This window comes from Ambystoma mexicanum, chromosome 1p, assembly GCF_040938575.1.
Source record: "Ambystoma mexicanum isolate Mex_15411 chromosome 1p, UKY_AmexF1_1, whole genome shotgun sequence".
NCBI classification, from domain to species: Eukaryota; Metazoa; Chordata; class Amphibia; order Caudata; family Ambystomatidae; genus Ambystoma; species Ambystoma mexicanum.
Genome location: NC_090921.1, coordinates 1,292,112,736 through 1,292,139,046, shown reverse-complemented (window position 1 = coordinate 1,292,139,046; position 26,311 = coordinate 1,292,112,736). Strand labels below are relative to the sequence as shown.

Below are 26,311 nucleotides of genomic sequence, written 5' to 3'. Positions count from 1 at the left end.
GGTACACACAGGAGTGCTGCATTGGAAGATCTCAAGGACTGGGCTGGAGTATAGTTATAGAGTTTCTCCTGAATTACTATACATCCTTTGCCATTCAACACCCAATGAATCATACACAAAGCTTTGACTTTGACCCTAGCTTCAATAGGCAGCCAATGGAGAGACTGCCGAGCCCTAGTTACTCCTGCTCCAAACGGAATATGTTTCAGCAGACTCACTGCTGCATTTTGCAGCACTTGCAGGCGCTGGATGAGGAAAGACGATTGTTCTAAATAGATAGCATTGCATTAGTCAATGCTTCCATTTACACACGCTGCCACTATCTGGGCATGACATTTACTGGGAGCAAAAGGGAGGACTTTCTTAAACTGTTTAAGTTTAAGAAACCCTAATCCATATACCATGTTGACCTGGGCCTCCATAGACAGTGATTCAGGTATTGTAATACCCATATTTCGAACCACTCTAGCTGGTTTTGGCAGGAGACCAACTGATAATGGCCAGAAGTCATCGGTCCATCCCCTAGCCGCCTCCGGCGAGCCAGTTATCATGGCCTGCGTTTTCCCACCATTCAAATTGAGCCAGTTTGCCTCCATCCAGCCTCGGACAGACAATTCTTTAGTCTTTTGCTCACATCAGCCGTTTCAGATCCAATCTAAACAAATCTGGGTGTCATCTGCATAGGAAAAAACCCTAAAGCCGAACGAGTGAATAAGTGCCATCAAAGGGCAAATATATAAATTAAAAAGTAGGGGATGGGGGGACAAGGCTGAGCCCTGTGGGACACGACAGGTGACCGCAGACTGCAGCCAAAGGCAAGAGATAAGGATAGAGAGAAACAGTTTGGGACCGTGAGACCAGGAAGGCACAAAACCAATCCAGTACTGACCCCAAGAACCCTACCTCCTTTAGCCTAGATATCAGAATCCCATGGTCAATCTTGTCAAAGGTGGCCGACAGATCCAGCAAAATAAGGCCTGCCATTCCCCCCCTCGTTTCTGATCATGGTGAGAGCATCAAGTACTGATACTAGGACCGACCCAGTGTCCATCAAAGGGCGAAGGCCCATTTGGCAGCTGTCTAGGATGTTCTGTCCTTCAAGAAACACCCTCAGTTGTGGAATAACCACTGCTTGTAATACCTTCATAGGGAAGGGTAGAAACAAAATGGGAGGATAATTTGCCAAAACCGAGGTGTCTAAAGATGGCTTTTTCAATAAAGGTATTACCAAGGACTCTTTTCATTTATTGGGAATTTGACCCCAGATCAAAGACAAATTCACTGCTGCAGCCAGAGTCTCAGTCTCATAGTCTCACTGCTGCCCCAGAGTCTCATACAAATCCTCAGGTGCCATTTTTAGCAGATGCAGGGGGGTGTCATCAAGAGGGGACGCAGATTTTAGCCCTGCTACTGTTTTACTAATTTCCTCCTTATTCGCAAAGGCCGAAAAACAAGCGGACGTTTCTACTTCTGTGTGGGGATCAATATCCTTTCAGGGGTCAAAAGATTGCTATATTCGCCTTTATCCGTGTTCTCTCTCCTGATCCTTTCAATTTTACTAAAAGAATCCTGAAGATATGTCTGCTTTGATGCCACAAGTGTCGACTGTTGCCCCCTGATCTGGTCAATCTTCCCAGCTGTCCATCTGTAGTGTTCTGGGGGGTGGGAGGCGTTCTCATGACATTGTGGGAAATACTTTGGCCATTGTCCTGTGGTGCCTCGCCCATCTTGCTTCAGAATATCTGGAGCAGTCTTGTTCTATCGCAGAGCCGCCATCTTGCCAGACCTAATCCTGAGACGAAAACTGCATCTTAACTCGAGGCTCATTGGCCCCCGAAAGCTGAAAAACGACAAAAGCAAGTGGGCCCATGTGTGGTCCCTCAAAATCGGAGTGACAGGAGCTTCGATATCTGTTTCCACCCACACTCCGGACATTGTGATTATATGGGTGTACAGTCCCCTCCTTAACTCTCCATTGCCTGGTCATGGTCAGTGGAGGTCTGGCCAAGGATCGCCCGCCAATCCCCAAGTAGTGTATGATTGGGAGAGTACCCCTAAATTGCTTTATTAACCTTTATATTGTATTAGGTGCTTTGCTACTGGAACTTCTACTCACCTACTAGCTTTGCCAATACTTGCTCTATGACATTCAAGAATCACTCCCTTCCCCTGGCTTGTGGTTCCAGTCAACTTTAACCAGGAGAATGCCTCTCTTGTTCTGGTATTGGTTCACAGTTCAATACAGTTCACACCAGAGCCAGGGGGAAGGGTTCCCTTCCCCTGGAGTCTCGTGTTGAAAAGGACTTTGTTTCTTCAACTTTCAGGACCAGGAGAATGATTCCCTTCTCCTGGTATTGGCAAAGTCCCAAATTCTTCCCGGGGCATAAGTGGGCTTTTCCTTGCCACTGCGATGCGGATGCTTCCCTCGGATACTCAATATGCTTATGTCAGGGTCCCAGACCCTTCTCTGGTGGTCAGTGGGCTTGTTGCTGCCACTGCGATGAGGACATTCTCCTTGGAATCTCGTTACACTCGTGTTGGGGTCCCGGACCCTTCTCTGGTGGCCATTGGTCTTATTGCTGCCACTGCAACAAAGTTCTCCTTGGATGCACAATGTGTCCTTGCCAAAGGGCCAATGGAGACCCCCTTAACAGCCTGAGTCATTCACCCCTATAGCCCCTTCTGGGTCTCTCGTACCTCCCGTTACTTTCTTTGGGACTTCAGTACACAGCCAGGGCTTCCTGGGACTGTGGTGCATCTCTCCGGCTCTCAGGCTGCTCTCCTCCGCTTCTGCAGCACCACAGCTGCTCTGTGCTTCACTGGTCTGCTCGGCTCTCTCCTGCATCTTGTTCGGGTCCGGTCAGCTGGACTCAGAGAGAACTCCCTCAGGAGTTCAATGGCGTTCTCTGCTCTTCGGCATCCCAAGTCAGCTGACAGCACTTGAAACTCACGCTCAGGATGGTTTCCACACCTGCTGCCTCTCCCGGCTAGGCTTCACCGTCTTCAGTGCTTCCCTTCTTATACATTATTGCCAGTACTGCCGTGGCAGATTATCAAAATCCTTTGTTGTTCTTGATGGATTGATCCTTCATATATCCTCGGGGCTATCTGGTACCAGTACTAGCCCAGTTAGTGTCTTCTGCGCTCTTCTTCATCTCAGTACTTTGTCTTGTCCGTTTCTCCTACACTACAGAAATAATTGGTTCTACTCTCAAGGAAAAGGCATGGAAGGGGATGTGGGTTAGGGAAGGTTGGCGTGTGACGTTGGCCAATGGGCAATACCTAGGTGATAGTCTTTATCCCCAGAGGTCCTCCCACATCATAACACCACTACAGAGACTATTGGGTAGCAGCCACACCTCCCTAGCCTCATGGGAAAGGGGTCCCCTTGGGGGAGAAGTGACTGTACTGTGCGAATGGTCGCATGGCCTAAATCGGTCAGTACCTCCACTATTATTGCCTCCATTTTAAGCACTTAAGCCAACTGATCAACATCTGCTGCTTGAAGGGGTATGTGCTCATTGAAACAAACATTCCCAGACTCCAAGACCCAATTAGGTAGTGGAAAACGATTGCCACCCATTTTCTCTCCAATTCAGTTTCCACAATCTCCTGTAACTTACTCTTTTCCATGTCTGGACTGAACAAGATGTCACAGTGCTCACATGCATGTTCAAGCACCCCTCCCCAAGTATGGCCTAGAAGAACTACACAACACTGAAGAAAATGTCAAACCCTCCACTTAAAATAGAAACCACCCTGAAGAGGCAGGTCTGCAATCACTTGCCCCAAACCTGGTCCTTAGTCAACAGACCAATTCATTCTGAAATGCAACTAACTGCACATGTAAAAGATTAAAGGGGTGGTGAGGGAGTGGAAAGACAGTCCTACTTACCAGTAGCTGCTGGGGGATGAGTTGCATGATCAGCTTCGGAGGCCACTGGTCTGTTTTCCTGAACACAAAACTCGGATTAGAAAAAGCAAAACAAATGGCCAACAGCAATACATGTGGACACGACCACACTGACTGCACAGCATTCCACAAACTAAGCTCCTACGAGCTGTAGGCAGAATGTGAAGTGTAGTGCCAAACCAAAGTCTTTCAGAAAATAGAATAACGCCAAATGAAAAACTTGTAGCATACCACCAGGTGATGTGCTCTGCAATACATATTCAGGCAAACCTCCCAACCCTGGTCACATGCACAATACACTGAATGCATACATCAAACATATTCCCCCTATATCCATGCAAGCAAACCTTTCACATAAGTCTTGAATGTAGGTTTGCTATTTAAAAGCACATTTTTTTAGCATATTAATAAAATCAGACAATGCAGTTTTTGTCAAACCGCTTTTGATCCATGTACAACTACTAACCCTAGATGGGGCAAAATCACCCAGCCAAAAAGAAAGCTCCCAGGAAGGGGCAGCAGGGGGACACAAATTTACAATAAGTCCACATACTTATCGATAGAAAATGCACTACACTGATACTCTGAAAAAATATACCTTTATTTGATTACACATATAAAACTATTGGTTACAAAAAGTATTTGCACAGACGACCCACAGTATATTATAATCTCTTTGGGGACTCTCCTCACTCCTATACGTAAATGTTGGTTCACTATCTAAATATAGACACACAACATATAGTGATATTGTTCAACAAGACACAAACAATTGCTATTTTATATTGTAGGTCTGCTACCTAGTGGCAAGCACACAACACAAAGACAAGGGACAGGAATAAAACTGAACTAGTCATTTTAACACAGGGAAACAGTCATACAGGCTCCTACGGCCAATATCAACAATCCACAGTAATTCTGGTCCTCTACATCATAGTATTTGTGAAATTCAAAAGCGTAGACCACAATTAAATACCTTGCTAGGGGAGGGGGGGCGCTGTTGCGCGGCCAAGCAAGAGAGCCGCTGCCTGAAAGGCTCTGGCCAAGGCACCGAAATCCTGATAAAAATCCACCTCTACACGGACCTGCTCTCCCTCTGGGGATCGTCGACTTCAATCCGAGACTCCGGAGCACCCTTTGAGCCAAAAACCTTACTGCCCGCCACGGCCTCACCGCATTTACCAGTGTCGGAACTGGGAAGGGGCAGCCTTCCCGCACCCAACAACGACCCGCGTTTTGCCTCCTCTCTAGTAAGCAACCTGCGTCTGGACCGGCCGAGAGTTAACCTTCCGTCAGCAAAACGAGCAACCGAGTGGTTTCCAGATCCTCACCCAACTACCGCGATCATACAGGTGGCTGGAACCCGGCGTGGACGACACAGGTCAGTGCGAGGTCCCCAGGTATCGCTGCTGTGCGGAACCAACTGAGGCAGTAGCCGCTGCCACCACTAATACTACAAACCGGCCTGAGACACCCTGTGGGAGACCACCCGAATCCTGGAACCTTGCGTTCCGACCCGCCCAGGTAATCCAGGGTCGGAGACTCAGCACTGTGCCTCTACCACTTCTGGGACTGGGGCACGGCCCAGGCCTGAGCATCGACGGGGCACACCACCTTCGCGCCAAGCACCACCTACAGAGAACGCCGCTCCCGTGCCAGGAAGCGGCCGGGGGTGGCCCAAAAACCCCTTGACTGCCCAGGGCACTAAGTGGTTCTGCCACGCTCTCCGTCCCCGAATGGGCTGATGCGGCTACAATCCCAGCCTCCCGGTCTCTGGTGCTCCACGCCCGCACCGGGACTACCGCGAGCCGCAGAGGAGCAACCTCGCTGGCTTCGGGAGGCAATCAGCCAAACAGCGGCTGTAACCTACTGGCCCCCTCCCCCTCTCGGGGCTGGCCACTAGGACCGGTGCTGACCGGGCCTCTACCTGCAGAGACGCGCTCCAAACCACAGCTGGAGGCGGCTCAAGGGCGCGTTGACACCGCAGCTGCACATTGGACAAACTACACGTCGCCTGAAGACAGACCAGACCCAGCACTGCAGCTCTGATACCGTAGGGTGAATAGTGGTGGCCCTGTAGTTGGTCCCGTTTGTTGTGCACAAGATCTTGCCTTTGCTCCTCGGCCTCAAGACCCACTCATCTACCGATTTCCATTCAAGGGCATCTTGTACTGTTTTTTGCTGTTTAAGAGGCTGTCATTCATTATAGAAAAGGCTCGTTCTCACGGACAAGTCTCACTCAAGAATCCATTAGCCTCATGTATTGTTAAGATGGAATCGTGACACAATTTATGACACATCCTCGAGAAGGTCTCATCCAACACAACTGAACCAGCAGCCCGAAGGGCAGGAGTGACATCTTTCATTAGTTTCCCGTTGTCAGCAGGCTGAAATAATGGTGTGATATTACCAAATTGGTTACACCCCAATTTCTTTATCGAGGGACCCCTTAGCTACCCGGCCCCTCCACATCAACGTGCTATTGAACCTGGCTCGCACTTACATAGGAGGGTAGCCCCTGCCTCTCGGACAGCCACACGCACAGTGCACCAGGACTCCAGCGACATTGTACCAGCTGACCGCCGCACCCATGAGAAGCATATGCGTGAGAGCGCACACCGGATTGTAGGAAGCTCCCTCCTGCTGGGTGACCTGCCCCCTACTCACGTCGCGCCTTGATATCGTGCTCTGTGCATAGCTGGGTGGGGCAGGCCCCACAGCCTGGGCCGTCCTCTGAGTCTTACCGCCTACGCCTTGCGGGACGGGTTACTATACTAGGGACACATCGCCCTGAAGGCTGTACGGGACCGGACTCCCCCTCCCCCCTGGCCCACACCCCCACAACCCAACCCACCACCCTCGTCCCCCCTGGTGGGCCTCGCTGATTCTGCCTCAACCTTGGCACTTCAAGGGGCACACTCGCCATGGCCCACACCAGATACCCTGGGCAACGTTGATCTTGTGCAGTCGCAACTCTTTCGTCAGTCCCAGAACCTCACGCTGCCACAGGTATTGCCCCGCAACCATGCCCAATCAGACAATACAGCTGAGAGAGCCGACACTGCGAGATTTGCTGGTACGGGTCCCTAAACGGTGTGCTCACTACCTGCCTGCCACTAAATATTCTGCCCAACCCCCGGCACAAGGGAATCCACTCCCCCCCGCCTTAATAACCTGAGCGTTGGGACGCAGCGGTGGAAGAGTGGGGCGCCACAATAGAGGAGTACCACAGCATACACCGTGAACAGGCCCCAAGCCCTCCAACGCTTACTATTAAAGGCCTAATCCCACGCAATGGGGCAACCCCCAGCAGATGGCCACCCGACCCAACGACAAGTCACTGGCGCGAACGGGAGAACAGCGCTAGGAGGCTGAAACGCACAGGTCTAACCCACGAAACAACACAGGCGGTCTATCCTGGTCACAGATCTGGGGGTCCTTCACGAGGACACCCTTAAATTGTTGCACATCACCCCAGCGGTGTCAGACCTTTTCCCAGATCCAATTGATGCTGGTACCGAGATGCACTGCTCTGTGGACAGTATCACCATTGTAAACCCCAAGAAACAGGCAAAAATTTACCAATTTGTCTGCGCTGACCAGCCTCAATTACTGCCATCTCCATCATGCCAACCACCATCTCAGATTGACGTTGCAGCCCTGAACCAAACACTGCTAGCCCTAAAAAGCAGTACCGATAACCTAGGTGCTAAAACTGACGCCCTGACATTTAAAGTGGACATTTCAGCTATACAGATCGATAAACTGTGCAGATGCATGACAAACTGAGCACCGAATAGGAGGAAAGTGAGGACAAGGTATCCACCCTACAACAGGAAATGCCAGACCTTCAGCAAGCGGTAAAGAAAGTAGAGGCCAAAAATGACGACCTGGAAGGTCTCGCCAGATGCAACAATATACGCATACTCAGGAGTCCTGGAGTCCACCGCTATCGACAACATGGAAAAGTTCACGGACATGCTTATAACCCAGATCCTGGACAACACCCCACTAACACTGAATGTTCATGGTGGAGCGGGCCCACCGCTCGTTAGCAGCAAAGCCTCCCACAGGCGCTCCTGAACACCCGATCACAGCCAAGATCTTCAGCTATCGAGACCGGAACGTTATCCTTTTAATTCGACCATTTCCGGAACTTCAACCCAGCTGTCCAAGACCAACGAAAGATGTTTCAATCTGTTAAAAACATTCTTCAGAAGAAAGGCATCAAATACACAATGCTGTACCCAGCCAAACTATGCGTACAACACAACGAGTCCACCGTCTTCTTTATCCTCCCCGGAAGCAGCGGAGCGCTTTGCAACGAACCTCCCGGAGGTTTCCCCAGACGCTTGCTTCAATACCCCTCAAGATCTACTACATTGAGGCGATCTCAACAGTGCTATCCAAACTATGGTACGAAGGAGACCCCCGGCACCCCGAGAGCGGGTGCCAGAGGCAACACTTCCTAGACGCGGCCTGTTGGAGCGCATTGGCCACCCTTAGCGCACCTGCAGCCACTGCAGGGCTGTTCAACTAAGTTAATGGGACAAGTTGGGAATGGGGAAGAGGAAAGCCGGTAGGTTGTGGTTTCTGGAGTGGGGAGGTGGGTGGCCAAGTTGTTGGCTAGTTTGTTCAATGGTTAATGGTTATTTGGTTAATTAATAGATTCCTGATGACTCACGCTACTCACGATGGGCCAATACACATTGCCAGACAGAAAGCCACGATACACACCCACACTGTTCAATTCACATTTCTCATCACTAAGTCTCCTCGAGTGCTATGGCTACGCACACAGTAGGAGGAAAGGCGGGGCAGACTATGTTGATACTGTCATGGAATATAAGGGGGTTCACTAACCCGAATAAAGCACAACTGATTGCTAAGTACAGTAGAAATCACAGGATAAACATTATCTTGGCAAGAGATGCACCTAGCCAGAGGGGTCCCCCCTCCCTAGACTCACGGGATGGGGCATCCACAGATATGAATCAGCCGATACATAACACTCTAGGGTTGTAGCCACCTACGTCCACGGAACCTTACAATACAGGCTGCATGAGCAGATTAGAGACGAGGAGGGTAGGTACATAATAGTGGCTGGGGAACTACACAGCACCAGACTCCTACTCATAAACATATATGCACCCAACACGGACACCCCGGAGTTCTTCCACCAATGTGCAAACCACATGCACAAGTTCCCCGACTACAGGATTAAATGGGCTGGCGATATTAACTTGGCTCTTAGACTAGATTTGGATAGATTGGCAACACTCCAAACAACCCTCCCAATGGCAGTTAAGGCATGGTCCACCATTTCCCAGTAACACGACCTACATGACGTGTGGCGCTCCCAGCACCCAGACACTAGAGAGTACATGTTCTTCTCCGGAGTGCACGGTAGCTCCTCCAGGATAGACTACATAATGGTCACCCCCTCTGGAAAACAACAGAGGCATCTATCCTCCGGACACCATCCAACCACTCACCCCTCCTTGTTCGCATCGCAACCCTCACAAAACTCCCAAGTCACCTTTGGTGGAGATTCAGAGCCTCGGCTCTAGAAGACATAGCTTTTCGAACCGAGATAGCACAGGTTATTCAGACCTTCTTCCAAGCCAATGTAGAGTCGGATCCTGATCCAGGTATAATTTGGGAAGCCTTTAAGGTCTACCTGAGGGGGTGTTGCAAAGAGGGCAGGAAGCTTAAAGCCCTCCGTAGATCCATGCACGTACTGGAAGATGTGATTAGGGAGGGGGAGAACAAGCAGGGCACAGTAGACACCCCCGAGCTCCGGCGCAAGCTGCAAACCCGCAGGGAGGAACAACTACAACTGGCCATCAGTGAGGAGAGATACTTAGGAGACGCAATCTTGGCGACAAGATACAGGGAGGGGGGACCGTCCGAGAAAAACCCTGGCCTGGGCTATTTAGAAGGAACAATCCACAAGCACACTCGAGATAGAAAGCCCCGAAGGGAACCCAGTTTAAGATCAGCAAGGGATCAACAATGAATTTTGAGAATACTACAACCAGCTGTACACATCACGTCCTAACCCCGGACATGATGAATTGACACAGTACCTGGATGAGGCAGCAATGGGCTGGCTAGACCAAGATCAAGGCGGCTCACTTAACCCCATCACTGAAGAGGAAATCCGCAAGACTATAAAATGGTTTATAATGATAGCCTCAAATGAAAAAGCATCGAATCCAAAAGCCTTGAAAAAAATGCATCAAAAAATGAATCATTTTTTTAAATGGGGGGGGTCCCCCAACCTGTTTTGATACCCCTTAAAACCCATTATAATAATTAAAAAAAACTTTACCTACAAATGTTTTTTTTTTTTTCGAGGCTTTTGCATTCGATGCATTGTATTCGATAGAATCACTGGATACCCTATAAAATCACTCCCCAATGGAAAAGCTTGCGGGCCGGATGGGATAACAGACACATTTTACAAAGCTTATGAAGATATGGTGTTAACCCACCTTCTGGGTATGTATGAAAGTGCATTCTCCTGCGGTTCCCTACCAGAGTCCACTAGATCGGCCTTGGTGACTGTGCTATTAAAGCCCGGGAAAGACCCCTGACAACTGTCATCGTACCTGCCACTGTCACTAATCAACACTAACAAAATTCTTGCTAAAAGACTTACTAACCGCATTCTCCCATACATGCCAGCGCTGGTCCTCCCGGACCAAGCTAGATTCATCCCAGGCCGCTCTATCCAACATAACCTAAGGTGCCTATTCACTCTTATGCACAGTGTAAACCCGGAGGTACCAATGGCGATAGCTGCTCTCGACGCTGAAAAAGCCTTCGACTCTGTTGAGTGGCCTTTACTCTTCACAGTGCTCCGGCAATCTGGATTTAAACTAACATACATTAGGTGGGTCAAAATATTATACACGGCCCCCAGAGCAGCAATATACACAGACAGCACGACCTCCGAGCACATCTCTCCCACACGTGGCAGGGCTGCCCCTTCTCCCCAGTCCTATTTGCCCTCGCAATAGAACCTTTAGCATGCCACATTCGGGAACTGCACTTGCACAGGGGTATCCGGCTACACACACACCTGTCCATTATATCCCTGTACGCGGACAATATCCTTTCATATGTAAAACACCCCTCGCAGAACCTGATCCCATTAACACAGGAAGTGGTTAGATTTGAAGAGCTGTCTGGGCTCAGAATAAACTGGAACACGTCAGAGGTCCTTCCCTTGACCTCTACCGTACAACAAACCGATGTGGGCAAGGGATTCCGCTGGTGCCACCAGGGGATAAATTACTTAGGAATCATGATCTCCACTTCACTAGACGGCCTATACAGGGACAACTACTTAAAAACACTGGATGTATTAGAGCAGAAGGTAGAAACGTGGAGGCTACTCCTCATATCCCATTCTCCCTAAACTTCTTTATATCTCCAATAATGTGCCCTTGTGGCCTCCCGTGCGCTATTGGACCCACATCAGGAGACTGATATCAAGACTGGTATGGGCCGGGAAACAACCTAGGATAGCCTACGAAACCCTTGCGTGCCCGCATGAACAAGGCGGCCTGGTATACCCCAGATATGTATTTATATTACCTGGTAGCCCAGGCACAATATATAGCCGGGTCAATCCCCCTAACCCCGATTCACCTCACTCCCAATTAGAAGCGGCGATCACCACACCAGACACACTGATGGGCATGCTATGGGGCAATAGGGAACCCACCCAGAGAAGGGAGGTCTGACCTTTGGCAGTAACCTGCAAAGCCTGGAATAGGATAGGACAACTACTTGATTCCACCTTCCACTACCTACCTGGACTGCCAATCTACAATATAGTAAGGATCCCACTCACACACAAAAGGTCCTTTAGAGAACACTTCCACACACTAGGAGTGGAGACCGTAGGAGACGTTGTACATAACGGCCGATTCGTACTCTGGGAGGAACTCAAAGCAAGGGGAGAACATACTGCTGTGACCCTGCTATACTACTCCAGACTAAGGGATATACTCAAGAACAAATGGCTAGTATCTAGCATTTATAAATTAATCAGAAGTGGGAAAAGTGTGATGAATTGAAGGTATAAAGACACACGGAAGACAGCTCTCTGGGAGCCACAGAGCAAGGAACAATGGAAGTCTGTCTGCATGCAAACCCATTATAGATCCCTAAACGTCCGATACAGGTTAATTCAGTATACATTTATCCATCAGGTTTATTACTCCCCCATCACCCTGAGCAGGCTCTTCCTGGAGAGACCAGCTGTCTGTAAAAGATGTGGGGCACAATCGGCAGACTTCTACCACGTGGCATGGTGCTGCCCCCCGCATCAGACCATTCTGGACAAACATAGAAGAAGCGATGTCTGACATGTTCCCCACATCGAGGGGATATTCCCCGAAACTCTGGCTGCTGGCCCCGATTGAAGGAGGACCCGGCACTGAAAATAAACTCTTGGGCATGGCCTCAGTGATGGCTAGGTACCTGGTTGCTAGAACGTGGGGGAGATCCAGCGCCCCCGCATTCCTGAAGTGGCTGGAATGTATGAACCTACCTGAACAGAGGGAAACCAGGTACACCTCCACACTCCCTGCCTCCAGCCATCCCTTTGATTACTGGTCCCCAGTTAGGCAATATCTAGCAGACCTGGTAAAACAGACCCACGCCTCTACCCCTGAACACCGTTAGGATAACAAACCCGTAGCCACTTTGGTGCCACTGGACAGGGTTGACGGTAAAACGTGATGAACTTTAAAAAGCACCGTGATGTGATGTTGGCATCCCAAATCATAAATGCTTATGTACTGCTGTAACTTTGTGAGTCCGAGGGTAGTGTGGGATGTGAGGGCCTACGTATAGGCGTAATTGCTGTTTATTTGGTAAATGGAAATAAATAAAGAAAGTTTGAAAAAAAAAATACTTTGCTAGGAGGTGGAAAAGTATTCGGAACCACTGACACCTGCCTCCAAAACATCCAAATGCATTTAGACAGACACCGTTACCAGTGCAATTCACTCCAAAGAAAATGTTTAAAAGTTGAAGAAAAAAAAATCACTAATCCCTTGCTGCATAGCAGAAAAAAATCATCCTGGGACGGAAAAAGTCATATTAGGAGAATTTCAATGTGCGTAGAATGTTCGGCATCGTTAAACTGAACAAGGTTAGTTGGCCATCTGCGTGTATGGGGCAAAGGAAGTAAGTCTCAGCTCTACCCCACAGGTGCGGATTTATTGGAAAACAACCCCAAAAAAAAAACAGAGGAGACCCGAGGTCAGTTCAAGGAGCAGAATCCCTAGAAAAGGATACAGCAAAGCAGAAAGACCCCCAATGTTAACCAATGAGAAATGTATTAAAGACTCAGTTAGGGAGTTTTTTGCATAACCATCTAACCCAATGATAGAACAGTGTGTCACGCAAAAGGAAAGACCAAACTCTCTTATGGTAGGCTTAACCTCAGGTAGGATGAAGGCTGGTAAGTAAGGAAGAATTACTCCCAACAGTCACCACAAAATAATATACCACACTCGTATACTAACAAATATACACTTTTATTACAAGGTCGCACACAGAATATCTACGATAGGTAATATTAGGCAAGATTGTATGCAATACCCTTCAGGTGCACTTCAACAACCCTGACCTTATGGCAATAGTAACCCAACCTTTGCTATACGTCTGTACTAGACAGGATGAAAGTGTGGACGAGTAGCCAGGCTTATATCAAGAGGGGTCATTGTGAGTTGTAGGGGAGTTACACAAGAGATTCACAGTGACAAGTATTCAAGCAAACACTTACACACAGGGTTTCATGGTAAAATAATTATTAATTTATTTACCAGTCAGTTAATATAAGATTTCTTCAGAATGGAGCACTGTAAAACACCACACAAATATACTTCAAAATTATAAACTCTCTTAAGTTCAGAATCAGTAAATACCCATTTGGGATGGCATACAGCAGAGACCTACACCCACAGGTGACTTCAATTGCTAGGGTGCCGTTGACATTAATGTATTACTGTTGCCATTCAGAATTAGTTAAGAGCAAGTAAAAAGGGAAAGATTATTAGAGCAAACAAGGTACCACACATATTTCTTAAGTAGGCAAATACTTTCAGATCCCCCAAAACGAGTTATTCAGTTAAAACAGGCTAAGCCAAAGTCAATAGGCAAGAGCCTATATGGGCTGAAGCCCTTCTTTGAAGGTAAGTAGAAGTCTTTGCACACTGTTTCAGACGTCTATGAAGAAAAAGATGAATCAAAGTAGGGCCACAAGCTGTTAGGCTTGTGAGTAGAAAAAGATGCAAGCAACTCTACAGCAAGAGGTAAATTCTCTTAGACCTTGTACAGTACATTTAAAATGAAGAAAAGATACAGCAGATGACTCCTGTTCCTGTGCAGCTTTGCAGATCTCAGTGTTCCTGGGCCTCAGTCGTGGGGACAAGAGGGACGACGCTGGGGGACTCCTGCACTGCACTGTAACGGTCAAAACTTGCAACCGGCAAACTTCACTTTCAGTGGCTGTTCAGTGTTCAGCTCATCACGTCTACAGCAAATAGCAACACTGTGGTTCCTGGCTGTCGAGATGGACTTTCCTTGCTTCTGGGGTCCCGCACTGTTGAGGGGGGCTCAGGCTTGGTCACTCCTCCTTCCTGTGAGTCAGGAGGATCTTCCTGGAGCTCTTGGCCAACTTAAAAGCAACACACACAAACTGGTGTTCCTCTCCCTGGCTCTACGTTTTCAGGCAGCAACTCTGTACAAATTCAACCAGCTCCGAGAAGGATGTCCAGGTGGCTTACTTTGTTGTTGATTGGTCCCACCAACTCAAGGGGAGAAGTCGTCCTTGCTGGGGCTTCTGTCGATGCAAACTTGGCATTTCAGCACTGCAGCAGGGCTTCAACTGGGCAAACAAACGAACCAGGAGTTGCAGCAGGCGTCCTCTTGAAGTTCTTCTTCCGTTCCTTCGTCCAGTGATCTACTCTGCCTTCCAAGCCAAAAAGACTCACCTTTTATACAGTTCTCTCACTTTCATTCCAGCCCAGCTGTCAGTCACCCAGCAGGGTGGCTGTCCTTGCCGGACAGTAAGCCAGCCAATCATCACAGAGTGCATTTAGGTCTCCTAGGAGACTAAGCACGGGGAGTTTCGGGCACCTCCCTCACTTCCTGCCTACCCCAGACACCCTCGAGCCAGAGATGGGCTTCACTTGTGAATCCAGCCAAATATAAAACTAACAAAGTGACCAAACCTGGTTTGGCGCGCAGAGTAAATCTCAAGAAGGACCTTTCCACAAAGAAATGGCGAAAAAAGACGACCAGGGCCATTTTGACAAAAATTGCACCCTTCGGTGCTTTACTGCAGCTGCGAATGCACCCCGCGTAAATGCACACCATGGTAGTAAAAACAAAACCACTGCCACCAGCCATTCAGTGAGGAAAGGGTAACATAAAATGTTATATGAGAAGCTAGACAAGGGGATACTAAGTAACCCCTCAAGCACCCCATTGTACGATAGTGTGTGCTGGGTCTAGAAAGTTACAAATGAAAGTAAAGTCAATTTCACTTTACTGCTCTGGGAAACAGTAGCTTGTCCCAGAGAAGGTATTTAAACCTCAGGGAAATCTAAGAGACTTCCCTGTGTCTCTGCACTAAAGGTGGTGTGTGACAATGTAAAAGATGATGCCTATGGAGTTTGTCAGAATCCACAACCAAAAGAAAGATAGAGTTCAGAAATCACTTTAAAATACATGAGAGACTGGGGTAAAAGGGTCTAACTCTATCCAGGTTAAAAAAAATCAAGTCCTCAAAATCCAGCAAAGTTGCTGGGGGTCTTGAAAGTAGAGGGAATTAGCACATTTCTGAGAATTCTCCATAAAGGGTAAAATAGGTCCCGTGTGAAACATAAAACATGCCAGAGTACAGTGAAGATATACAAACATGAAATAGCCGTTTTCTGGACAGTTTACCACTGCATTCTGCTGTTTCCCGCCGGGATATTCCGATTGGCTGTGGGTCTCTGCTGTTGTCCAGAAGGATGTTGAGGTCTCAACAACAAGACAAATCTTGTGCTTAGGACATCCGAGGGTGCCTTCAGCAGTTCCCCATCCTGGGATAATTTCTGCATTCATCCTTTGTCCACTGAGCCACACGGAGCAATCTTTACGGGTTCCCTGGACTTTCCAGAGTAGTCATTGACAAAATCTTCAATGCAGGCTTGAAGGTCCATGCTGCAGCAAGGTCTTTTTATTCATTTTCTGGGTCGGTTCTGGCTCAAGCTTCAAGCCCACGAGCATCGGATACTGTCAATGCAATTGGAAAAGAAGCCCTGTACTTACTTGGTCATTTTGCTGTGCGAGAGGTATTTTAGCCAAATCTGTTGATGTTAGTACATACTCGTCCGTCTTGGGGTGGGGATTATTTGTGATACTCACCCTCAGAGGTCCCTGTGGCTCGAGGTTGAGATTCGTTGGAGGAGAGTCTCTACCACATTTGCCATTGACTTCTATTGAGGGTTTTCCTGCTCTGCTGCATCTTCCTCTGGGGTTTCTGGTTTTTCCATCGACCTCTGGATCTTTGCTTTGGTGTCTTTTCTGGCCTACCCTGCGGTTGCCAAGGAATCTGCACATGTGGGGGTAGAACTGACTTACCTCCCTTAAAGCGGATGGCACACTAAACTGTAATCCTACTGATTTCCTGTGGAACTTTCAACTTGTCCTGGAACTCACAGCAAAGTTCAGTCTCCTGTTGCCTGTGCTCACTATTATTTTTCAAATGAACTAATTTTGATACGAGTGTCCGCTGAAATAGCGGTCAATCAAGTCGATCTCTCCAAGTGATGTAGGATATTTTTATTCAATGAGATTCATACAGCTGCCTACATGCTTTTTGATCAATAAAGGTCCTTCTCAGGGCAGTTACCTTGGTAATAAGTGATGTTATACGGCGTAACATAGCACCTAAAGTAAATTAACCAACATTAACATTCAACATGATATCCATATCTATTGGACAGATTGTAACAATGTTTATACACAATATAGAAAATCGGTACAATCCACCAAAACAAGAAAAGGGTTACTGAAGCGCAAATATTTCCATAATTAGAAAACAGACAAAAAACCATTAATCAAGCATGATTTCATATCAACAAAACCAAATAGGGAAAACAATCAAGCCAAATAGGTCACTGATACCAAGAGTTGAAAAGAGAAAGAAAGAAAAAAGGAGAGACAAGGAACACAAGAGAAAAAAAGAGGACAAAATAAATACACATTTTTAAAGAAAAATTATTTAAAGTGTTAACATCTTCTGAGGCCACAACTATTAAGTCAATTGAAGGTGCATCTGCATTCAACCACTGGCCAAAAATTGTGCACACCCATATTACAATGATCCGACGAAAAAAAATAAACAGTCCAGAGTGAAAACTCACCAAAAGGAGAAAAGTATCAAGACAAATATCCAAGCAAGAAATTCAATCAGAGTATTCCACACGCATCAGATCTTAACAGAAAAATGCCAGAAAAAAATTGTGAACCTCACTACAAATTACCATGTTGAAAACCAAACATTCCCCATTACCATGCTACTCCATATTCTATATAAAATGCACATTGTGTGACACCACAGAACATGCACAACACATTTTACCGATATATGTATTCAAGATGACCCCACTGTACGGGTATACATGTAATCCTGCTTGGTAAAACATTATTTGAACCAATATAACACTGGATGAATAACATCATTAAGCTTCGGCTTGTAGCGGTCTAAACTTAATAATAGAATGTGTTGATGAAGACAAAGCGAGGACAATTATTCCAAAATAAGTTATTAAGTCATCACAGACATTACTGATCAAAAGCAGTGAGCCGTGCGTAAGAGGACAAGATAAAATGATAGCCTGACAAACCTTGTAACATTTTACATCACGTCTACACAACTATATGATATGGCTCTGGAGTCTGTCCAAGAATATGACTGTGATCATACTTCAACATCCCATTAATCAATTCCAATTTAGGAAAGGCTTGTCTGTGAAATACACAAATTTTCCTATGAGATTAGCATATCATATGAAGACAACCCCATTTAGAAGACTTGGTTGAAATAACCTTGCCCTATAGTTAGACTCTCATCTTTGATATTTAAGACCCGCACCCCAATGGGCTAGATCTGCCTAACATGGTATATATGCTCAAGAATAATGACGTCATATCCGTTACAACGTCCAAAGGTAAATAAAGCACGCAAGCAAGCAAGTCAATGCCATAAATGTCAAACACAAACGTTGAATCACAAAAAAGAAACAAAAAGGAAACTGCATAAAATGGCAAAGTGAACTCTGGCTTGAATGTGGACAATACAAATCTTGGGGTACTATTTCAGAAGTGCAATACCATCAATTCTAGCTAGGATATACATTACAGTTCTGTTGCAGAAAATACAAACACATTCACAACAATTTTGCTATGAGACAAATGAAATAATCGGCACAATTGTAGATCAGTAATGTGGAAATGGAGCATGAGAAAAGAATACTGATTTCATGAGAAAATGCACATCTCATGATCTGTGTTCAAACCTGAATGCACAGACCTGTATTTAAAAATAATGCGGGTTTCAGTCTGTCTTAATTGATGTTCTCAGTCGCCACCCCTCAGGTTGCCCTTTACTATCTTCATTAAAAACCTATATCCTCCTTTGCATCTACTAGATGGTTTTCCTACCAATTCAGCGCCAATGCTAATCAGGAATCCTGACTGCTGATTGAATTTAAATGTTCCCTAATCCGTGTTACAATTCGCAGATGATGCTACCCATGTATACTAGGTTGCAAACACACTGTATCAAGTACACTACATATCTGGAACGGCAGTTAATGAATTCCTTGTTCTCAAATGTTTCACCAGTGTATATTTCAAATGTCTTACAAGTGTGCGCGTTGGCACATACTCCAAGAACCACATTTGTAAAAAAAACGGTCAGGTTAGTATGAAGTCAAGTTTTGGGCGTTTGCACAGCACTGAACATTCAGGGTGTGATGAATCCAGTGGAGTCATCACTGGTTTCCCGGTGGCGACCTCCTCCCAAAGGGCCAGAAGACGGCAGCCGCTACCTGATCCTGACCCTGTGGGCAGCTGTATAAGGGAGAATCACATAGAAGGAGACAACCACCGGGGGAGTTGTCATGGCTTAATCGGGTAAAACATGGTATCTGCCATTTTCTCTTGTCTTGAAAATAACCTTCCCATATCCGAAACCCTCATGGCCTATTGTCATGCATCCACTCCCTTTCCTATGAAGAGCAGGGAAACACTTTTCATCCAAATCCATGGATCAATCGCCCAACTTTGTCTGTCTGGTCAATCAACCAGAACTCACTTGCCATTAAAACCCTTAAAAAATACCTATTCTAATTCTTTGGGTCAATTATCAACAATGGACTTCTGTTAGCAGAATTCCCGACATACTGGTACGAGGAAGAGGGCTCGGCCAATGTGGTGCAAAAGAGACTACCAGCTCAGCGAGTGCTCTAGTGTTTTCTGGCACATACCTGTGCCTGGGAAATGTAAGCAGTCCAAACAGAGAACCAGAGACAGCTGCTGTGGCGACTGGCAAGAGAGTTGCACCTCTCTATGAGGAACGGAGAACAGACAGGCTGGGACTGGCATTGTGTAGCCAGGCACTCACCGACGGAAGAAAAAAGCTGCTGCACGAGGACACGCTACAGGAACACCCAGGAGCCAGAGAGGGACTCCTGGGCATTCACAGGTGAAAAGAAGCAGCGCTTCACTTACCAGAACCAAGAGGAAAGCAGGCATGTCAAGTGGAAGACTTGGGGCGGGAAAAGGCGAACAAAGCAAAGACGACCGCAAGAAGGAAGCAGACAGGAATTCTATATCAGCTGAGAGTGTCCAGGAACGCGAAGAAAAACCAGTGAGTCCATCCAGAAGCAATGGGGACACTAGGCCGTATCAGCGAGCACGCCGAGTGCATCCAATTGTGAATAACTTAACAAGGAAAAAGGAAAATAATGCACATATTGGAAAAGGGGGAATCAAGTTGCAAAAAAGCCCTTTGCCAATGTGTAAATGCGCGCAGTACCAATATATGAAAAACAGAGGGAGGATAATATATCAAGAGAATGCATTATCCAACACAATATATAGGCAACTTTGGGAGCGAGCGAAGACCCTGAATGAACAGAAGTCCTGGCAGGAGAGTACACCAAGCGGTCACAAGTATGTCAATAAAAGCAGCCCTGGCAGGAGAGTATACAAGGCAGTCACAAGTCTGAACACCAGAAGCCCTGGCAGGAAAGTATAGCAGGAAATTTTAGTGGTGAATCTGAAGTCCTAGCAGGAGACTATACCAGGCAATTTGTATTAAACAAGAGAAGGAGCAACATAACCTGGTAGAAGGATATACCAGGTGCCCTGAAAGAAACCAAGATTACCAAGCCAAACAGTCTTTATGTAAGTGTTGTAGTTGGCCAAGAGAGGCCTAACGAACTGTTGTGTATAAAACCTCTAGGAGAAATGTAAAATCCAGGGGAAGGAAACTACCCTCTGGAACAAGGGCCTTTGTTCTCAAGAGGCCCAAGGAACTGTTGCGTATGAAACTTCAAGAAGAAAAGGAAGTGAATTACCCTGTGACGCAAGGAACTTTATCCTTGAAGAACTTTTTGTTGAAGCTATTTATTCTTCCTTTATGAACACTTTCAAAACCACCCATGATTAAAGACATTTTCCTTTTCACCTTAGAGTTAATTTATAGTGTGAGTGTGTGAATAGAACAAGCAAAAAGCGTGTGCTGCAAACTCTCCCCTCAGAACAGGTTATCATGCCACGTTCCTTCTGGAGAGGAGCGCCTGCTACCTTTTTTTGAAATATTTGTAAGGAACTTGGGGTTGGTCACCCCGAGTTACCTGGGGGCAACCAGACGTGGACTCCCTGCTCACTGTGCTCAGAGAGGCACAGCTTCACCTCACTGATGAGGTCCAACAAGGCTGAAACACGTGTATGGGGTTGCTGTTGGTACTCTTGTTCAGAGAGGAATTGCCATAGCATTTCGGTGCTGGACTGCCCATGTGGGCGGGACAAAGACTGATATGCAAATGGATATTTCCCATCTGTGAAAGGTACAGTAGCAAAAAGCGTGTGCCGCAAACTCTCACCTCAGAACAGGTTATCATGACATGTTCCTTCTGGAGAGGAGCGCCTGCTACCTTTTTTTGAAATGGAACACAGGACACAGACAAATCCTTAGCTTTTGGTTTAGGTAGGGAAATTCCTATTAGGACAGGGTCAGAGAGGCATTTTCCCAACCCTGTTTATTTCAATAAATGTCTTTAACCACAATCACGGCTGACTTGTGTCCAAATTCCTGGTATTAACGAACTGGGTGTCCCCTTGATAGAGTCCATGAGGTCAGGATCAAGCAACAGTAATGACCAATGTTTCTTAAAACTCCTGAAGAGTGATTGACTTTGACTATCAAATGATCATCTTTACATGTTCTGGATAGTTGGAGTGTCTTTTTTTTCTTTGGGTTTCAATAAACTCTTGCGATCAAAGTTCAGACTTTTAGCTTTGGCCTTCAGTATGGTATTCTTATTATAACCTCGTTCCAAGAATCATTTTGTAAACAATTCTTACTCTTCCATAAATGCTTCCATAGTGCTGCTGTCCCTATGGGCACAAATTAATTCACCCGTGGGGATGTGTCTAATTATACTGCTTCCTGTAATTATTTGAATCAATTTTTATTATCTTTAATGTATAGATGTACATCCAAGAAGTTAATCTCAGTCGGATGTGTCGTGCCCATTAACGAAATGTCAACAATATTTTCATTTTCACTATCTCTTCTCCATGATCCACACTGCAGCTAAATGCAAGCCTCTCTTGGGACCACGAGGCTACATCCACGATCTTTATTGCAACAGACCCTCAGGTAAGCCCAGCAGGGCTCTATCAGAATTCATCAGCGCTCCTTGCGCACCAACGTTTTTTTACTGCTGCTTCTCCACAATGGCACTGTGGGTGCTCTCATAAAAGTGCCTTTGGCTTTTTGCCGCTTTTGCTATATTCCCGTTTCTTTTTCACCCGAGCAGCCCAGTAGGGCTGTGTTGCTCGTGAGGGCTGAAACCTGCTCAAATACGGCAATCACCATACTTTACGACAGACTGCCGCCCCAGCATGACTTGTTTTTTCTCCGATTGGACATCCAGAGCAGCCTTAAGCCCAATCAGGAAGCAGACAGACTGAGCCGGCCCCATCACACAGGCCCACCACTAAGGCCCCTGTCTGGACCTATCCAGAGCTGGAGGGAGCCCCTTTCCATGCTGCTACTACATCATCCTGTCTCCAGGCATGGCACAGAAAACTGCCAGCGACCCCATACATGCTCCGAACATAAATTCCTGCTTTTGCAAAGCACCGGTAAGCAACCCATTTCTCTTTGATCTGGCCTACATACTCCCTTGGCCCCTCTACCAATGTCTGCTTAGTTGTTTCATTCCCCCTTTTCCCCAGTAGCCTAACTGTAAATCTTAATTCCTTTGCCAATTGATTTATGTCTCCTGTTGGACCTCTAACTGGATGCTTTACTGTTCTTGATGCCTTGATGCTAGGCTGCCTGGTGAATTGCTGGTGCATTGTGCAGCCTCCCCTTTCTGCCCACCACCTCAATGGCACTCTCCATCTTCCCCCTTTATTCTGTTACTCTATCAACTAGCCCTCCTGTTTCGAAGTTTAGAAGAAAAAAGTTTTAAAAAGATCTCCTGTCCTCTAACCCTGCCCTACCTATCGCTGACAACTACATTAGTGCTACTTCCAAACATACTCACTGATATTCTCTTCTCTGTCCCTTCTCCAGACCTATGGACACCTCATCTGATCTCTACCCGCTCCCCTTTTTCCTCTTCACCCATTAATGGTGGCATTAGATGGGAAGTACTCTTGGCGCACTTCTCATCCTCTAGGTGCATCATTAATATCTATCATAATGGCACTGTTATGGTCCAGGGTCCTCAACCCTACCCTTTTCTCTTTGACCGGTGCCTCCTGGCCCTCATCAACTTCCTACCTTCTCCCGCTACTACTCCTGCCTCTTTATGCACCTCCATCACCAACTCTGACGGGTGTACCACCCCCTGTACGCCTCCTCAGAAAACCTTCAAAGGTTGTGACCGGCTTCACTTAGCCACTCTGAATGCTCAAACATTCCTCAGATATCTGCCTCCTTCTTGATGACTTTCATCTCGACATCTTCGCTCTCACCGAGATCTGGTTCAATGCCAGCTCAGTCACTGCTTTTGACTCCCTTCTACCCGACGGCTTCAAGATCCTTTCTAAGTCCCAGCCCAACCAACTTGGTGGTGGATTAGCCCTGACCTTCCTTGAGTTGGTCCCTATCTCTCTCATACCCACCCAACCCTACTCCTCCTTTGAAAGTCTTGTCTGCAAGCTTACAGTCTCTCTGACTCTTGCTCACCCTTGCCACCATCTACAGAAACCTCGCCCTATGTCCGTCTTCCTCTCGGAACGGACTGACTTCACTTCTTCTCTTATGACCTCTACCTCTAAACTCCTCCTCCTTGTAGATTTCAACATCCACCTCGACTCCACTAGTCCTGCCTCTTCACTCTTCTGTGATCTCTGTACCTCTCTCTCCCTCACAATTCTCCCCTCCAGCCCTAGCCACGCTGCCGGATTCAATCTCCCACTCTCCAACCCTCTCACTACCCCTCTCTCCTGGTCTGATCACTCTCTGCTCTCTTCTCATCTGGGACCTCTCTGCCCCCTGACCGAGCTTCCACCAGCAGTGCCAGCCTCCTTCACAGCTATCCGTCAGATGAAATGAGTGTCAGCTGCTGCGTTTGCCTCCACTTTCATCCCTCCTCCTTCCCCTCTTCTTGATTCTCCCACTGACTCGGTCCTTGCTAATCTCCATATTGCAATCAGTAACACTCTCAACATTCTTGCCGCCGTCATGAGGATCCACCTGAAACCTGTACTCCAAGCTTAACAGCTGGTATGACTCTGCTCTAGCCGCTCCGAAAGGCAAATGCAGAGTGCTGAATGGAAGTGGCAGACCTCGGGCTCATCGCCTGACAAACTGGCCTGTTGCCTATTCCAAAGGCAATACCATCTCTATCCGCTGCAAGAAGAGGGCTCACATCCAGGCCTGTATCTCTGCAGCCTCCAACAACACAGCGGAACTCTTCAAAATCTGCAAGGAACTAGCTAATCCATCTGCAGTCTCCACATCTTCCTTCTCAAGCCCTCTGTACTGCACTGGCCACCCATTTCTCCTCAGGACATTCTGACCTCTCTCTCTTCCTCCCCTCCCTCCATTCCTCCCCATTTCCCCTGCCACCCTTCTTCCACCCCCACCCACTCTCCTCCTTACCACCTTTCGCAACTAATGAGATCTCTAGAGAAGTCTGCTCTAGGAAGGTCTCATCCAAACAGGTGTCCCCTTGTTCTTCCAGAACCATTAAGCACAACATCTCCTCCCTCACACCGGCTCTTGCTGAATTCTGTAACCACTCCTTAGCATCTGGCTCTTTCCCTTCTCTCAAGCACCCCTCCTAAAAAGGCCTTCTGCCGACCCCTTGTGTCCAGCCAACTACTGCCCTATCTCTACATCCTTCGACAGTAAACTACTGGAGAAGTTGGTCATCCCCCAACTGACCCAACACAGTGAGCTCGCTGGTTGTTTACATGACCATAAATCTGGATTCAGAGCATCCAGAGGCACAGAAACTGCTCTCCTGAACACCCATGAAGAACTGCTTGCAAATCTTGACTCCAACTCTCCTGCTGTTCTCATTCTCCTTGACCTCTCTTCCGCCTTTGACACGATCAACCATTCTATCCTCATAAAGCGGCTCCAAGATACACTTGGTATCTCACACCGGGCACTGGATTGGTTGACCACCTTCCTTACCGACTGCCCCTCCCAGGTGCTCCGGGGCTCCTTCTCCTCCTCTACCACACTCTCTACTCGTGGTGTTCCCCAGGACTTTATTCTCTCGCCTTGGCTTTTCAACATATACCTAAGAGCTCTTGCTCACCTGATCTCTGCCTTCTCTGCTCATTTCAAGTGTTACACTGATGAGACAACTCTTCTTCAAGCTCCCCTTTTCCTCATCTATCATTCCCGACTGCCTGTCTGCTGTTCAGTCTTGGTGCACCTCCAATGACCTCTGTCTTAATGCCAATAAGACCGAAATCCTGCCTATTGGGACACCTCCTCCCTGTATCCCTCCTGCACTCTGGCCGTCATCTATCGGCTCACTTCCCTCTCCTTCCACTGAGGCCAGAAATCTTGGGGACATCTTTGACTTCTCGCTCTACTTTACTCTTCACATCTTGGACCTTGCCAAGAAGAACCACTTTCAACTTCACCTCCTTAGAGGCATTCTCCCTTTCCATACCCTTCCCCAGAAGCTCAATGTCTCTAGAGCCCTGGTCCTCTCCAGGCTAGATTGCTGTAACAGCCTCGTCCTCAGCCTGCCTCCATCTTCACTCGTCATCTTAAACTAATCAAAAATAGGGCTGCGAGACTTATCCGTGACCTAAAGCCTTGAGGCAATATCTCTCCAGCCCTAAAATCTCTCCACTGGCTCCCGGTAGTTGCAAGGATCAAATTCAAGACCCTCTGCTTCATCCACAAGGCCATCTGGGGCCTGGTACCATGCTACCCGAGATGCTCTCTTACTAAATACTCCCCTTCCAGATCCCGTTGATCTTCAGGCTCCAGCTCTCTGCTGATCAAAAACTTCTCCAAGCAGAGCGCTGGGAACAGTATCCCTCTCTCTGCGGCTTGAACCGGTCCACCTCAAGATCTGCAAAAAACTCAAGACCTTCCTTCTCCTCTTCATTCCCCCTCCACTGCTAGCCATCCCCCTCTGTCGCTCAGATTGGCTGCCTGGTCCCTCAAGAGTCCAATAGGGTCCTGGCCTACTGTCCAATCGCTCCCTGCAATGCCCACTGGACCCACAACCACCTGTCGGGTGGTTTCCCCTCTGCCTGCACTTACCTGTTGAGCAGTAGACCTCCCACTTTCCCCATGGGCTGTCATTGCCCATGCACTTACCTGGTGCCTCCCCAACGGGCACCTCTGGCACTTCCTCCAATAGGGGACCCAAATAGCACTTGCGCTCACTCCACCCCCTTTTTCTTTTCACTGCACTTGCACGCTCCGAATATCAAGGCTTAGTAGGACTGCTGTTTCTTTTTATTTATTCATTGTTATCCCCATTCTTTATTTTTCTCCCTTTTCCACAATGCTAAGTCATGTGCGATTGAAGTATATAATGATTTAACATCAAGGATTACAAAACGTATTTCACTATTATAACTCAGATTCTC

At 47.3% G+C, this 26,311-nt stretch overlaps 1 protein-coding gene across 4 annotated transcripts in view; it reads right to left on the bottom strand.

Annotated features, from left to right (window-relative positions):
• MED25 (mediator complex subunit 25) overlaps positions 1-26,311 on the bottom strand; it is a 613,073-nt gene that overhangs the window by 283,167 nt on the left and 303,595 nt on the right. For all 4 annotated transcript variants that reach the window (XM_069605505.1, XM_069605531.1, XM_069605522.1 and 1 more), the window contains exon 14: positions 3,896-3,953. In XM_069605505.1, coding sequence (XP_069461606.1) covers positions 3,896-3,953 — 58 coding nt within the window. The remainder of the gene's footprint in view (positions 1-3,895; positions 3,954-26,311) is intronic.